This window comes from Teleopsis dalmanni, chromosome 1 (genome assembly GCF_002237135.1).
Source record: "Teleopsis dalmanni isolate 2A chromosome 1, ASM223713v2, whole genome shotgun sequence".
NCBI lineage: Eukaryota > Metazoa > Arthropoda > Insecta > Diptera > Diopsidae > Teleopsis > Teleopsis dalmanni.
This window is the reverse complement of record NC_051846.1, coordinates 52,083,114-52,098,115: the sequence shown is the minus strand read 5'-3', so window position 1 is coordinate 52,098,115 and position 15,002 is coordinate 52,083,114. Positions and strand designations below refer to the sequence as shown.

The 15,002-nt window shown below is 26.6% G+C and overlaps 1 protein-coding gene and 1 non-coding gene across 2 annotated transcripts; both read right to left on the bottom strand.

Moving 5' to 3' along the window:
• Nucleotides 1-898: 898 nt before the first annotated feature.
• On the bottom strand, nt 899-1,062 carry LOC119673649. The gene has a single exon (XR_005252163.1). It is a non-coding gene; the product is annotated as a U1 spliceosomal RNA (small nuclear RNA).
• A 2,083-nt stretch (nt 1,063-3,145) lies between these two features.
• LOC119681643 lies at nt 3,146-8,429 on the bottom strand (the record flags this gene model as incomplete). Its single annotated transcript, XM_038094929.1, has 6 exons — nt 3,146-3,319; nt 7,250-7,424; nt 7,559-7,636; nt 7,797-7,955; nt 8,036-8,121; nt 8,312-8,429. Coding segments are annotated over 6 exons (732 nt in total), but the record flags the coding sequence as incomplete, so codon positions are not given.
• Between the last annotated feature and the right edge of the window lie 6,573 nt (nt 8,430-15,002).

Below are 15,002 nucleotides of genomic sequence, written 5' to 3'. Positions count from 1 at the left end.
GAAAACATTATATAACTATGATGACTAACTATGATCAGTCATTACTAAAAAACTATGATTATCAGAAGGCGTAATGGTGCACTTATGCTATATCTAGAAAGAGTTCCTTATAGTAACCTAAACAAATTTAGGCTATTGACAAACCTAATGATGTGTCTTGGTTCTAGTTTCTAAACAGTTCAATTCAATTTAAGTTAAATGAATATACTTAACTCTATTCCCAGCAATTATAGGGCGCAAGCAAATAAGATATGTGGAAGTATGATTTTGCATTTCACACAATCTGTAAGTGTCTTTGAGATGTGTTAGTTAATAGGAATAAATTCAATTACGAAACCAGTGAATAATTTAAATTCAAATCTAATTTAAATTTAGATTTAAGCGAATTTTCATTACTGACTCGAAGCAGCTGTAAGGCCTTTCGGGTCTAAGCTATCTCAAATAACCTATATTCTATATTTCTTAGCACCGCACACGAATATCTCGCTTATCAAGCGGAAATGCTGCTCAGATATTAAATAAATTGCTATAAAAATGTATCTTTTAAAATAATAATAAAATTTATGTAGAATGATTAAATGGATTTTCAAATATCACAAAAAAGTAATACTAATTATTTATATAAGCGCTATTATATACTACAATTCCAAATATCTTGTAAAAACCACTATCAAAGAATATTTGTTATTATACTATTTATTTTAAAGTAAATTTATTATTTTTATATTGATTTTTATTTATTTATAGTAAAATCAAAAGAAATTCGATACTATCTCTGAATAGCACGGAACCCACTGTGTGACTATACTATATAAAATTGTTGAACTTCACACACTTATAAATCTATTATTACACGGATTACTTTCGCTAAAAAAAAGTATCTGAAATTTATTAATTATCCGGGACGGCGCGAACGCCATTCCCGACTATCAAAAATTACACGCACGAGTTATTCGCATTAGGAATAATCGCAAAGGTCAACTCAACCGTAGTGCAATGGCCAAGCCTCGCTTCGGGGGAACCGCCTTCTTGATCACGGTAACCCCTACGCCAGGTAAGTATGCTTTTTACCGCTCTATTCCAACTATTTGCACATCAGCAAGACTGAACTCAATGAGAATTAAAATCACAATCATACCAAACAAAAATGTATCTACACATCTTCTATCTTTGTATCTCTATTCCTTTTTTCAAGCATTTCGTAATTCCTTACTACGGGGGTTGGTTAATTGAAATCAGAACAAACATTGAGCGTAATAGAGCATAATCTGCTGGTAAACACGAGTTAATCTTAAATAACTGGCGAAGAATACAAATGATGATTTTTTTTAAAATTATTAAGATATACGTAGTAGGTATCTTATTCCTTCTCAATTTATATACTTTTAACTATTTATACTTTTTATTATTATAAAATTTATATTAAGTTTGTATAGACTGTATATTTAAATATTTAAATTTAAATTCTAGAATTTATTAAACAAGAACGAAAATGCAGAATTTTTTAAATGAATAAGAAATTTTCTACGTTTGATATTTGATTTACAAAGAATTTTATTAAGCCATCTAAGTTCACCCAAATTATATAATCGAATAAGATTAGATATTAGAAAATTTATGTAGAACTTAATTGAATCAACGATAATAAGTAGTAAATTTACAAGAAAATATGTAATGCGCTTCGCATAGTAATTTTATCAACTGACGCTCCAAAAAAATTTAAACAATTGCATCGTTAGATCTGTTTGGGATTTGAGATGTAAATCAAATATTCACTAGTCCAAACACTGATCATATATGGGCTGGTTTTGGAAAATGTCTGTTTATGTCATCGGCAATTATATGCTACATGTTGTCATGCTAGAAAATTTTATAACCTTTATATAAATGGTCAAAAAAGACGAAGAAAAAATATTTTTCATGATTTATTAAAAATAAATATAGAATTAACAAAATTTGAAACAAAATGAAAATAATTATAAATTGAAAAAGGCGTACGAGTTTTTTTTTGAAATTCACAAAAAAAAGTTGAATGCTTTAACTTTAAAATCAGATATGAAATTTTTAAATACAGAGAATGTAATCTTAGGATTTACTCGCAACTTTGTTGTTAGGTGTAGGTCACCTTGAATTTGTTGTTAGAAGTTATGATTTATTGATTTATTTCAATATATATTATTTATCTTGAATTTATTGTTAGAGAATATAATTACCGTTATATAGCCTTTATATTACCTTTAATAGACTTAAAGATTAATTATCATGATCATAAGAGGAAAATCCTTCTCATCTTTCTATCTAGTAGAAATAAGGGTGGCATGTCATTATCGTTCAATAAAATTTAAAATCCAAATTTTTTTAATTAATATGCTACATATAAATTCTCATTTCAAATAACTGGCTTTCTTACTGACTTAACTTATGTCTTTGAAGTTTGCTTTCTCCTACACGTGTAAAAGATTTAAGTTTAATTAAACAATTATAAAATCCAATTAGTAACAAAAGGAGGAAAAGTTAAATATTTTACTCATTTCAGTTCGCTTCATAAACTTAGAATTTACATTTTTATAGAAATATGAAACTACAAATGCACAGTGGTCAAGTCATAAAAATGCGACATTAAATTAAAATTATTTCCATAACAGAAATTTGATCTATAATGCTTTCTAAATATTTATACTAAATATATTTCAAGCTAAATCGCATTTACTGTATAATGAATTCTAAATATATATATATAGACAACTTGTAAGAATATTGTTGGGATCAGGATTATAACTTCATATGTGTTATATGCATTTCTTATGGTACTACGTTTCTACAAGAAATACGTCAATTCAAAATTTATTTTCAATTTTCAAAAAAATTAAGGAGCTTCTGCTATCTGGTTCCAGTTTTTATCTGCAACTTATTAACTGATCATCTTAGCAAGTGTTAATCCTAATTTATCTGAAAATGTAATTTATATAGGATTTAATAAAAATTTAAATAAAAACAAAAAATGTATCTGGAATTAGTTTTATAATTATATTTATTTAATATCCTTATAATAATTAAACTTATTTAATATTGAATTTTAAAAAAATAACTTTATTTGTGATAAATTAGGTTCAAAATTCGAAATCTTTCCAAATTAATTTCATTCTTAAAAATAAGCACTTTCAATTTCAATTGACGTTTGGTAATCAGTGTTCTCGCACGGTTTATAGTTTGGAATTGGAATCCACTGTAATGGTTGGTATTTTGAATCGATGTTGTGCACAATTTTCTGGAGAAACATTAATTGCCAATGTTTCTCTATCCATTGAATTCGTACATTCTGAAATATAAAAAATATATAAAAGGAAAAATAAAATTATGATTTAACATGCTATTTAAAGTTTGTACATTTTTTACGTTTTGCTTATGGTACTGATTTAGTTTATAGCTTTTTAGCTCAGCAATTAAATTTTTAAATAACATTAGAATTTGCTACGCTATAAATAATGTTAATTTGATTATTTTGTACCTCCAATAGTATGAAAATTTCAGATGACTTGTGAGATATGGTTAATAAAGTAAGATAAATAACCATGGAAATACAAGGGGTTTTAGAACTAATTTAGTCCTAAGACTTTCCTTGTTAAAAACTATCATTATAATAATTATAACATAATGTATGGCAAATTAGTAAATTAAATTTGAGGGATTTAATTGATTGTAGCGCAGTAATCGGATATTAGAATATAATTAATATATTTGCAGATATTGGAAGCCATTTGATTCGATTTAGACATATTAATCGTTCTGGTAATCTATCCTTTTGTCTGTCACTCTGTCTATATACAAATTAACTTTTTAATATTTATTTTAATTAGTACTGTATGTATAATTTAATATTTAAACTATGGGATAATTACGACTATTCGGGTTGCCATAAAATGCGGTAGTTCAGATTATACAGATAACCTAACTTATATTAGTTGTTCGAATACTAAAGATACACATATTGGACTTCTTGAATATATGAGCAAGCCACAGAACAGGCTTGCTAAAGTTCTTAAAGTTCGATTTCGCGTTAAAACGAATTCGTGTTTTATTTTCTTTGTCCATGCTCATCTTTCATTAATAGAAGACTAAAAATTTTTGTTCTTACCGATTTGACATAGCTGTCATCCTGTAAAAGTATGGATTTAATTAATTTTTTAGACTGGTCAGGTTAGTTTATTTGAATGAGGGAGTCTATCTTTCAGCGTTGTCTTTACGGTGACTACTACGATTATTTCTTCTGGCCTGTATATGAATAACGCTAGTCTGTGGCATCACAATGAACATTATTTTAGTTTAAGTGGGCTTTTGTGGGTAAGGCGGTTATACCAATCCAACATAACTTCACATAAAGATCTTAAGACAAATAATTAATATGCGAAGGACAAGTAAAAATGACATTAAACTTTGAAGCAAGATTATTTTTTGAAATTGCTTGCAATTGTTATACCCGAAATTCTTTAAAAAATTAATTCCACTAAAAAAAAAGATGCCATGCTGCCTGTGCCTATGCAACATAAAAGATGTCTGCTCAAAAAGTATCCGGATTTTGTTGTTTGTTAACTATTCCTTAAGTAATAGAACTTTTTCAAAATTTTTTTGGTATATTGGTACATTCTTTCTTGACATATGGTACAAGTTTGAGCACCATCTGTCAATTACAGCAGCTGTTAATGTGAGACTACCTCAAGTGCATTTAGCGATTTTTACTATGGAAAATTCTTGTTGTACGCGATTTTTTGACCAAACACGGCACCACTGTCATCGCTCAGGCATTATATACGCCAGAATTGGATCCGTGTGACTTTTTCCTGTTCCCGAAACTTAAATTGCCCCTTCGTGGTAAGCGTTTTCAGTCGATTGAATCCGTAAAAGAGATTTCGCCGAAGGAACTAAAAGCCGTGCCTGCACGAGCCTACGAAAAGTGTATGGAAGATTGGGTTAAGCGTTGGCATATGTGTATCGCTTCAGAAGGAGCATATTTTGAAGGGGATAAAATAAATTTGGAATAAAATTTAAATTTGTGTGTTTTATTTACAAAATCCGGGTACTTTTTGAGGAGGTAGGAGGTAGGATTTTAGAAGGTAGAATTATTACCGATTATCTGCACATATGACTAATTATTCTAGTTAGATCTGTGAAACTTCTGAATAGAATAGAATAGTTATTTTAAAATAGTGTTTCTTAAATGTAAATAAACTATTGTTTGCTATAAAGAGAATTGCCGTTATTACGAAAACAAAGAAAAGACACAAAAGTTTGTCAATATTAGCAAATTAATTTTACAGATGTTCTATCCAATTTCAACTACTGTTTTTGTAGAACTGTGTATTTGAAACTATTTGCTTTACACAGAAAATGAGTAAAATGCATTTGTACTTATTACTTACTATATAGCGCTAGAGAGAAGTTGTATAATCCATACAATAGTTGAAGTTAGCAATTAAATTAATAATCTTAGATTTTACGGTGATTTTTGTTTCTATATAAGAAACCTTATACTATTTCTCTATAATACGAACGTTTGTTTTGACAGCAATATATAATTATTTTTATTTTTATTTATTTATTTTAAACTAATATATTTGTATTTATTTAAAAGGAGCTAGTACAGGTGTTATTTGTAGTGAACCAGCCTTGCAATAGTTTATTTATTTTTAACAAAGTGGGGTAAGTTTAGTCCATCTGAGTTAAAGTGCTGTAAGTTTATGTATATGTGCGCAACACATATTGCACCAAAAAGTCTTGTTTAGGCAGAAAACCAAGATTAGGGAAATTGGTATATGTCATAACTAGCCATAATTTTGGCAGTTTTGGGATATGTCCACCGGACTGTTACAAAAAATCTAGTTGTTATTAAATATTTTTTTGAGGTTTTTTTTATAATACAATATGTGCAAGTAGGCTTTAATAAACATTAAAAATATTTATATTTTTCAACTTCATTCTTTAGTCATTCATATAAACAAATTTTAAGAAAAAACCATTTATTTTGCTAACACTAATATAACATATTACACATATTTAGGGCAGATTATTAAATTGCCTGAAAAATACATTTTAAATTGTGTAGGTGTAGGTTAAAAGTTGACTAAATGCCAGAAATTAATCATAACCAAAAACGATGTGTCTAACCACGTTCACACAAAAACTTTTATCAATAGAACAACAAAATAAGGAAGAAAAATATTTATGTATAATATATACAAACGAGTGAATATGTATGGAAGAATGCGAAAATATTGTTATAAAAATGAATTTATATCTTTCCCTACGTGTCATAATCGTAAATATCAAACTGTTTTGTTCTGCGTGAATGCCTTGTACGGAGAATTAAGTGTATAAACATTTCACCTAATACATTACAAGTATGAAAATGCATGTCCTCTATAAGGACAAGCCACATCACCCAATATATTTTTTATTATTTTTGGGTTGTTATGGGTTCTGTTTGTGTTTTGAATGAAAACAACATTTGAAAAAAGTTACTGAAAAATTTTGTATTTTTAAATTCTGTGGTACAATTTTTAAGCCACGCATTAATATATACTTGTACAACATACTCGTACATATACATACATATATTTACATTGTTATTGACTTGTTTCATAATATGTTATGTTACATTGCCCCGATGGCATATAGATTTTATACTTAATCCACATTGTCTTTAACTAGCTCTAACGAAATAGAATTTTAAAAAACTTTGTGCGTTTCTAAAGCTTAAAGCGTTTTAAAGGATTTATGCTTGCGTTTGTCTAAAATCTCTGCAGTACAAACAGATGAGTTTATAATTTGTCAAAAAGGACAGTTTGACGTACGCATTGCTCTAGAAAATAATATTTATTATGGTATTGTCCTTTTATTGGTACAAATTAATTATATAAGGGATTCAGTTTACTGTCATTTCTGAAAATATTGCTTTGCAAATAAGAGCAGAAATAATCATTTAAATAAGAAAATCCTTAAAACAAGAATTTGTTTGAAAACAGAACAAAACGAAAATTCTTGCAAATTATTTGTTTTGTGTTGAAATATTTTTAAATGTCTTACATGCATTACATTCTCAAAATAGTTTGCAATTTTGCTAAACACATAACCAAACACATCAAAAAGTTTTTCTAAACATAGTTTTTGATTTTAAACTTACTTGAATGCATTGTAAAAATAATTTTGTAGTTTCTGCAGGAATAGTTTTAAAAATGAATTTCATTCAACATACCTTTAGTAAGAGTGTGCTTCAAACTTTCTTCAGCTTCTTCAGGTATAGTCGAGATATTCGTATGCTGATTTGAAGTTACAAAAGGACTTGTAGCCAAATTCTTCTGCTGATATGCTGGTGGACTTAATGAAGTACCATTTGGTTCATTACGCATTACTTGTAGCATTACTTCAGCCTATAAATAAAATAATCTTTAAATATTTGCAAATAACACAAAGCTACTAACATATTAATGCCTATAAATTAGTTTATACATTTACATATGTTTGTTATAAAGGAAAAAATCAGATTTATCTTACGAATGCTTACTCTCATCTGTGTTCGGCCACAACCACGTCCTTGTTTGTAGTCTTGGTATTGTGATATCACGCAAAGCAGACAATAGCACTTAATAAGAAAAATAAATTAATTTTATTACAAAAGGTAGAACAAAAACATTTCTTGGTGATTTTGCACAATAAAAATAAAGCAGCATACATTTTTTCAACAATAACAATTAATTATTTTGATTATTTCTATTAATAAAGTGAATTTGTAGACAACTTACATTGAGACACATTATGAAAAAGTCTATGGTAAATAGAAAGCCAACAATTGGGTCGAAAATTACTTTCTCCTTGAATGATAAGTAAATCAAGTGCGCAATTTCAATTAAAACATCGCACAGCATAAAACTTATCCATGGTATTAAAAGTTCACGTTTGTCCTTTATTAAAGAATGTTTGTTAAAATTATGTATATGTATTTAAAATATTTAATTTTATTAAAAATAGCAAGGAAACTCACATTCTTTAAACCTACTAACACTAAAATTGATGAAAATGCCAATAGGAAAGAACAGCCAAAAAATAAAACGTTGAATATCACAGTGGCTGCAAAAAAATTACATATTATATATCAAAAAGTTCATTGTTGTTGTAGTAAAACTTCATAAAATTTAATATACAAGCCAAATAAACAAATTTTTATTTATTTTGTTTTTCTTTGTGTAAATATGCTTTATATAAAAAATATACAAAATTATATTATATGGTAGTCCTTTGTGAAACTATTCATACTCACTTGCCGTTATGTCTCCTTTTTCTAGTATACTTTCCCCAGCGGGTTGGTCTTGTTCGCCAAAAAGATATTCTTTTTCTTCATTCAAATATATGAATAATATTAAAGTAGAAAACCCAAAATATATCTGAAATGTATATGCAAAACAAATTTTATGAAAGTGCAAAATGGTAAATAAATTTATTTATTTTTGTCACATAATTTTAAAGGCAGTGACACATAATTTGACTTTAATAATAAAATATAAACTAAAACTGATATAAAATGATTAATATATTTATGTGAGAATATAAAAAAAATTTATTTATATATTTTTAACAATATATTTAATTATATCTTTATTATAAATAATTTGTTTAAATAAATTGTATGGCAATACTAAAAAAAATTTATTGAAGTCTGTATGCTCATTTTTTAATATAATCTCTTGAAAGCCAAATATACTAATAGATATTTTCAATAAACCAATATCTTTATTAGAACGTGAATGCTTAAGTTTTAATTAAGTTTTAAAAGCAGATAGTCAGTTTAAGTTAAATCTTATGAGCACACAGGATGTATAAGCAAAGTAAACTTAAATTTATTGGATATTCCCTTCGATAAAATAGTAGTTCCATCACTTATGTTAATAAAAAATAATATTGTAATACTGATACGAATACTTTGAAAAGTAATAAAGGTGACTTGTTTAATTTTTCTGAAGATAATTGACCTTCAGGTTCCTTTCTTATGCACGGTCACATATATACTACTAGTATTGTCTATTTTCCCCTAGTGGGGCATAGAGACTCCATAATTCTGCTTAATCTGGCTCTATTTAGTGCTTCTTTGTAGATGTCGTTCCATGTATGTCGTGTTTTGGCTAGCTTACTTTCGACCGTTCATCTCCAAGTTTCCGCTGGCGCACCAGGTCTTCTGCTACCTTTTGAATTCGATGCCAACGCTTGCCTTGCTATATAATCTCTCGGTTGTCTAATCGTATGGCCTATCCACTTACATTTTCTCACTTTTATTTTATTTTGTGCTGCTTTTTGAGCCATTTGGTTCAGTAGGCGTTCATTCGATATTCGATCTGACCACCATATTTTGAGACAAGTGACAAACACTTGCATTTTTTTCTCTGCATGTCTGGGATGGTTTCGTGTTTCACAGCCGCTGTGTTGCTTTTCGAGTTTGTTTTATATACAAGATGTAAATTAATAATTAGCAAATATGAGGAAAATATATAATACTTATTTTGTGTTTGGCTTATATAAAAGCACATGTAAACTTAATAACTAAATATTTATTTGTTTCAAAAATATAATAATATACATTAAACCCCTATTTACACATATCCAAGCCGTGGATATTTTCTTTGGATTTATTTTACATGATTGGCTTATCTTAATTAACTATAAACACTCATAGACCCTAAATGAACAGTATTCATAAAATTAGTAAGTAAAAAAAGAGATGATAGAGAGTGGCCAAAAGTTGGTATTCTACTTTACAGGATTTATAAAAAATCCAGAAGTGGTGATTTTCATGATCACACTTTTAAAAAACAATTTTATGAACTTATATCCGAAGCAAAAAAATATATTTACTGATATTAAATTTTCGAATCAATAATATACCATTTGATTGCTATATATATACAATAAATAAGTACTTAAGAAACCAACTTACAGTACTAAAAAGCAATACTAAGTACTACGCAGACCATCGTTACAAAAATTAAATAGTAAAAAATAACATAAAATATTTTTACAAAGACTTTTACAGAAAATTTCTATACAAATATTTTCAATGTTAAAAGTGCCAGTTAACAGTACTTAAAAAATGAAAGAAATTAACAAAAAAATTTTTGTAAAAAAACTTCTGTTGAAAATGTACAATGTTAAAAATTTACATAAGTTCTCGATAAGTATTTGAACTTCCATTCATCAAAAGTTTGCTTTTTTTTTAAAAGGTGATTTTAAAGTTATTTAATCTGAAGTATGAAAAGTATTTGAATTCATTCCTAAAATTGGTTAACACAAGGAAAAACTTTGCAGTTTTTGCTACTGTTTAAAGTTTTTTCATCAGGAACTTAAATATAACAACAACTGCATAAAATAAGTATGTACAATATTATATGCAGTAAAAAAAAATACTTAAAATAACGTTATTTATTTCTTAATCTTGTATTCTTTAAACTTTATTAAGTATAATCTAAAACTAAACAATAACTTTTTTGTATTAATTGGTGATTATTTATTTATTTTTTTTGAAAACTTGCAAAATTTTCAAACTCGAATTATATATAACTTGGATTATGTTGAAAAAAAAACAAATAATAAAATCCATTTATTTTAAAAAAATAGACATTTAAAATTCGATTATATCTAAAAATACCAAGTGTTTCTATAAAAAATGACAAAGTCCTTTGAACATAATTGACATAATTTACTGGTTAATTATTGAAATGTTGTTATTCTTATATATGCTAAGGCGTATGAAATGACTCTATATAATCTTCCTAAAGATTTTGGTCTGACCAGGTGGTAGTTTGATTCTACAGTTTCTTCTTTTGATTCTACAGTTTCTTCTTTTTCTATGTAAATGCATTTTTTAAGACTTATATTTAAACATTCAATTTTTAGATCAATAAACTGAAATATTTTTAAATAACGTCAATTCTTGTTTGCGTTAGAAATTCTTGTTAATATAAATAATTATTATTTGAAAAAAGCAAATATAAAAAAAGGAATATACACACAATATAACATCACACAGTTTAACAAAGTATTCAATTACTTCAAAAATTTTTATGAAAAAATACCAATATTTTTTACTAGCCTCTTTATTACATAAAGATTTTTTTTTACTCCTACTCCTACTTCATTAATTGCAACTCAAAATTGAAAAGAAAAATATTTCAATTACTTTTTTATGTGTTACAAAAAAATAATGGCTGTATATGAGTATTTTTGGCTACTATATATTTATATGTTGGATATATAATATAGGTATTATTGCAAATAAATGTAGAATAAATTCACTTTTGAGAAAAATTTAATGGAGACAAAGGAAATTTTTTTATTTTGAATATCATATTCAATAGATTGCATTAAGAATAATTATTGATTATATGGAACAAGAATTGTTTGTTTAATCATGGGTAAAATTTTATTAATTATTAATTAATTATTTTAAATAATATAAAAAGAATTTTTTGTTGTTGTTCGAAAAAATCCTCTATATTAAATATACAAGTTTCTATTAAATATAATAGTCACTTTCGTGTGAAAAATTTGATGTTAAACTACAACTTATATTCTCAAAATAATGGTCTCGCTCGTGAGAACCGTGTAGGAACATTAGCATGACTTTTGCAGTATTACGTTCATAGATTAGGTTCTATACATAAGAAAGAATACATGAATCATGTAACAAATAAAACCTTCACAAACAGAATAGTATTGAAATTAAAGAATTAAAAATAAAAATATGAGTAATTAATTTAATTATTCTACAGCTGGTTTATGATTTCGTTCTGATATAAAAACAGCAAGTGAATTTGTTAATAAAACCTTTCACAGCAAAGTCACAAAATTTCAAAAGAATATAAGTCAACTATGGACAGGGTAATTGATCCTCTCTTATAAAATGCTCAGGTTAACGTAATCGTTGTGATAGTTTAGTTTTTCCGGCATTATACAGCCTTAGTTATTTAACACTTCGCTATTTTTCTTCGTTCCGAATATTACAGAAAGATTTTTATTTCGTAAACTAAGGAGCCATATTTTCTTCTTTATATTGGTGTTAACATTTTACAACCTTACAACCTTGTTCAGATCACTTTTGCGCGACATCGGGTTAGATTTCAATATATAGTAATGTGAAATGAATCAAGGTATTGCTATTAATCAACACTGCATACATGTATAATCTACAATTTTTATATAATGTAACCTAAGATTTCTTTCACTTATTTAAAATTCCATATATTTCAAATAACTCATGATCTTCCTTTCAGTTGGTTAAGGAGCGCTGACACTGAGCTTCAAATTTGGCAGGGCACAAGTGCGATTCCTGGTACTTGCAGTCTCAAAAAATTATTTACGAATAATTAAATACAGAAATATAACCAAAACTTCTGATGATGGGTATTTGGCAATACTCGAAACAGCTCACCCAAAATTTCAATTAATTAAAATATTATAAAATGAATTTTTACTGTTGTAGTTCAGTACTGTTCTAAAAAAGCTCTTTATAAGCATATAAGAAATCAATATAGATCATTGAAAAATAAATGCATTTATGTTTTTCAAAAAATAATTGTCAAAAATTATTAAATATTTTTGTTTAATAAATCATATTCATTTGATTTAACATAACGAATTTTTCGATTTAATTTTTGTATAAATAACATTTGTTGTAATTAATGTTTAATTAATTTTTTGCTTAATATATATTTTATTATGACGTTCGTTCATCAATTTTATTATTTTAATTTATTTTTTAAAATACCTGTAATTTGATATAATTAAAAATTGAATGGTATTTGAGAGAATCTACTCACATTATAAAATTAGAAATTTTATAGTTTTAATTAAAAATTGTTCAATACACTCAACTAAAATGTAAAATCATATGATTTTATATAAAAAATACTGAAATTACCAAACACTTGTAAATTTATTCACTTCAATATGTAAAATTATTTTAAAAAAATTTCAATTTTACGCAACTGCAAAACTAAAAAAAGCGGATTGTATATTATTAATATTAAACAACAAAGGCAATACAAGTACCTTTATGGTTTTTATAAAAAATGTTGATTAGTTTTATGTCACATCACCCTAACAACATTAGTTGAATTTTTTAATCAATGAAAGATATTTTAATAAATTGTAGTTTTGTTTTTGTATTTTATTAAAGGACGAAAACTTGATTCATTTTAAAATGAAGTGTTGGTTAAATTCAAAATATGCGAATAAATAAGTATCAGTTAAATCAGTTTAGACATCAAAATATGTTATTGTGTACATGACAACCTAAAACAGACATAAATTTTAAAAAGGAATTTAAATAAAATAAATAAATTTTGCTATTAAAATTTACTTAATACAAAATATTATAAAATAATAATTACATATATGTAATTGTTACACTAGCCTTTCTACGAAGAGCAATATGAAACTGAAATCTGAATATATGTAACTTTTATGAATTAAAAATTCTTTACATTTAGGTTTAATAATTAGATTGAGAATAACAAAAACAATAATAATAAATACAATGTGCCACATATAGAATGTTTAATCAATATTCATTGAAAAGAAATTTGATTTGAAAGAAATGTATTTAATATTAGATAATGTTTTAAAATAAAGACAATATTTTTATAATCAAAAATATTCCAAAAGAATTGCTTCCTGTCATTCTTGAAGTGTCTCGGTATCTGCAAACGAAGCCACCATGTACTTGGCCTTTCTTGTGAATTTCAATATATAATTGTAGAATAAGTTCAATAGTACTGCAGCCAATGTAGTCAACATAAGTAGTATTTGGTTTGATATTGAGAAGAAGTAATCCGGTAGCTAATGTCCCATAGTCATGGATTTTTTTAGACATTGCCAATTTCGGTTGCGAGCAATTTAAGGCATTATTTTACTAAATTCTTTCGATAAAGTCGGTTGGTTTATATGGGTTAGATTGGGTTATTGTGCTGATTCTATGGATGTATTTACACTTATCAGCCCACTGTATTGACGTGAAAAAATAACAAAAGGTTACTTTAAAAAAAGATATTGAAAATAATCAAAGGCATTTATTAAGTAATTACCTAGCATGTCGTATATTTACTGCGCATCCAGTTGATAGCAACTAGTCAAATATTAACTTAAGATGATATAGTATATTGATTGTGGATAAGTGATTGGCTTATTTGAAATGCTTTATATAGTGCCTATCTAATTAAGCTATCTTAAACGAACTTGCATTTTTTAAATATAGCAGGTTATAGTCCTGATGATAAAACAGTTAAAGTACTTGTGATAAAACACCACTGCTATACGCTGATAAAAAATATCAATAAAAATAAAAATAGATCTTTGCAATTTTTATAAGTTCGCCGAAATAAAATGTAATTTTCCACTCAACGAAATTGTTTATTAATGTTAACGTTCTCATAGCCGAAGGGTTTTTTCGACATAAAATAATATGTTACTCAAGGCATCATATGATTAGTTCACAATTTTTATTTTTTACAATATGTTAAATTTGATATTTTTCAATTTATATATTATATATTTACAATTTTAATATTCTTCAGTGATGTGCTTTACTTGTCTTTTAGTGGATACAAAAACAAACAAAATTGTCATATCTGTGGAACTGAAATTCGTTCTTATAGAATAATAACTGTCATAAAACCACTACGCCCACAAAAAGTCACTATATGCTGTGGTATTTGGTGTGGAATTGTTATAGCTAATTGTTGTGATAGCTGACGAAGACGTAAAACAAGCCAACTATTCTATTCCCTATAGAACATTTCCGGTATTGGGTTTATTAAGTGAGAAATTTTCCATTTCGCGTTTTAGTCATGTAAAAATTTTGCAACTTGTTAGCACTGGACTTTTCTGTTGAGTTACGCAAAGAATTATATTTATGTTATAAATCCTAAAACTTATGACGCTTTGAAAACGAACATGCAACTAGT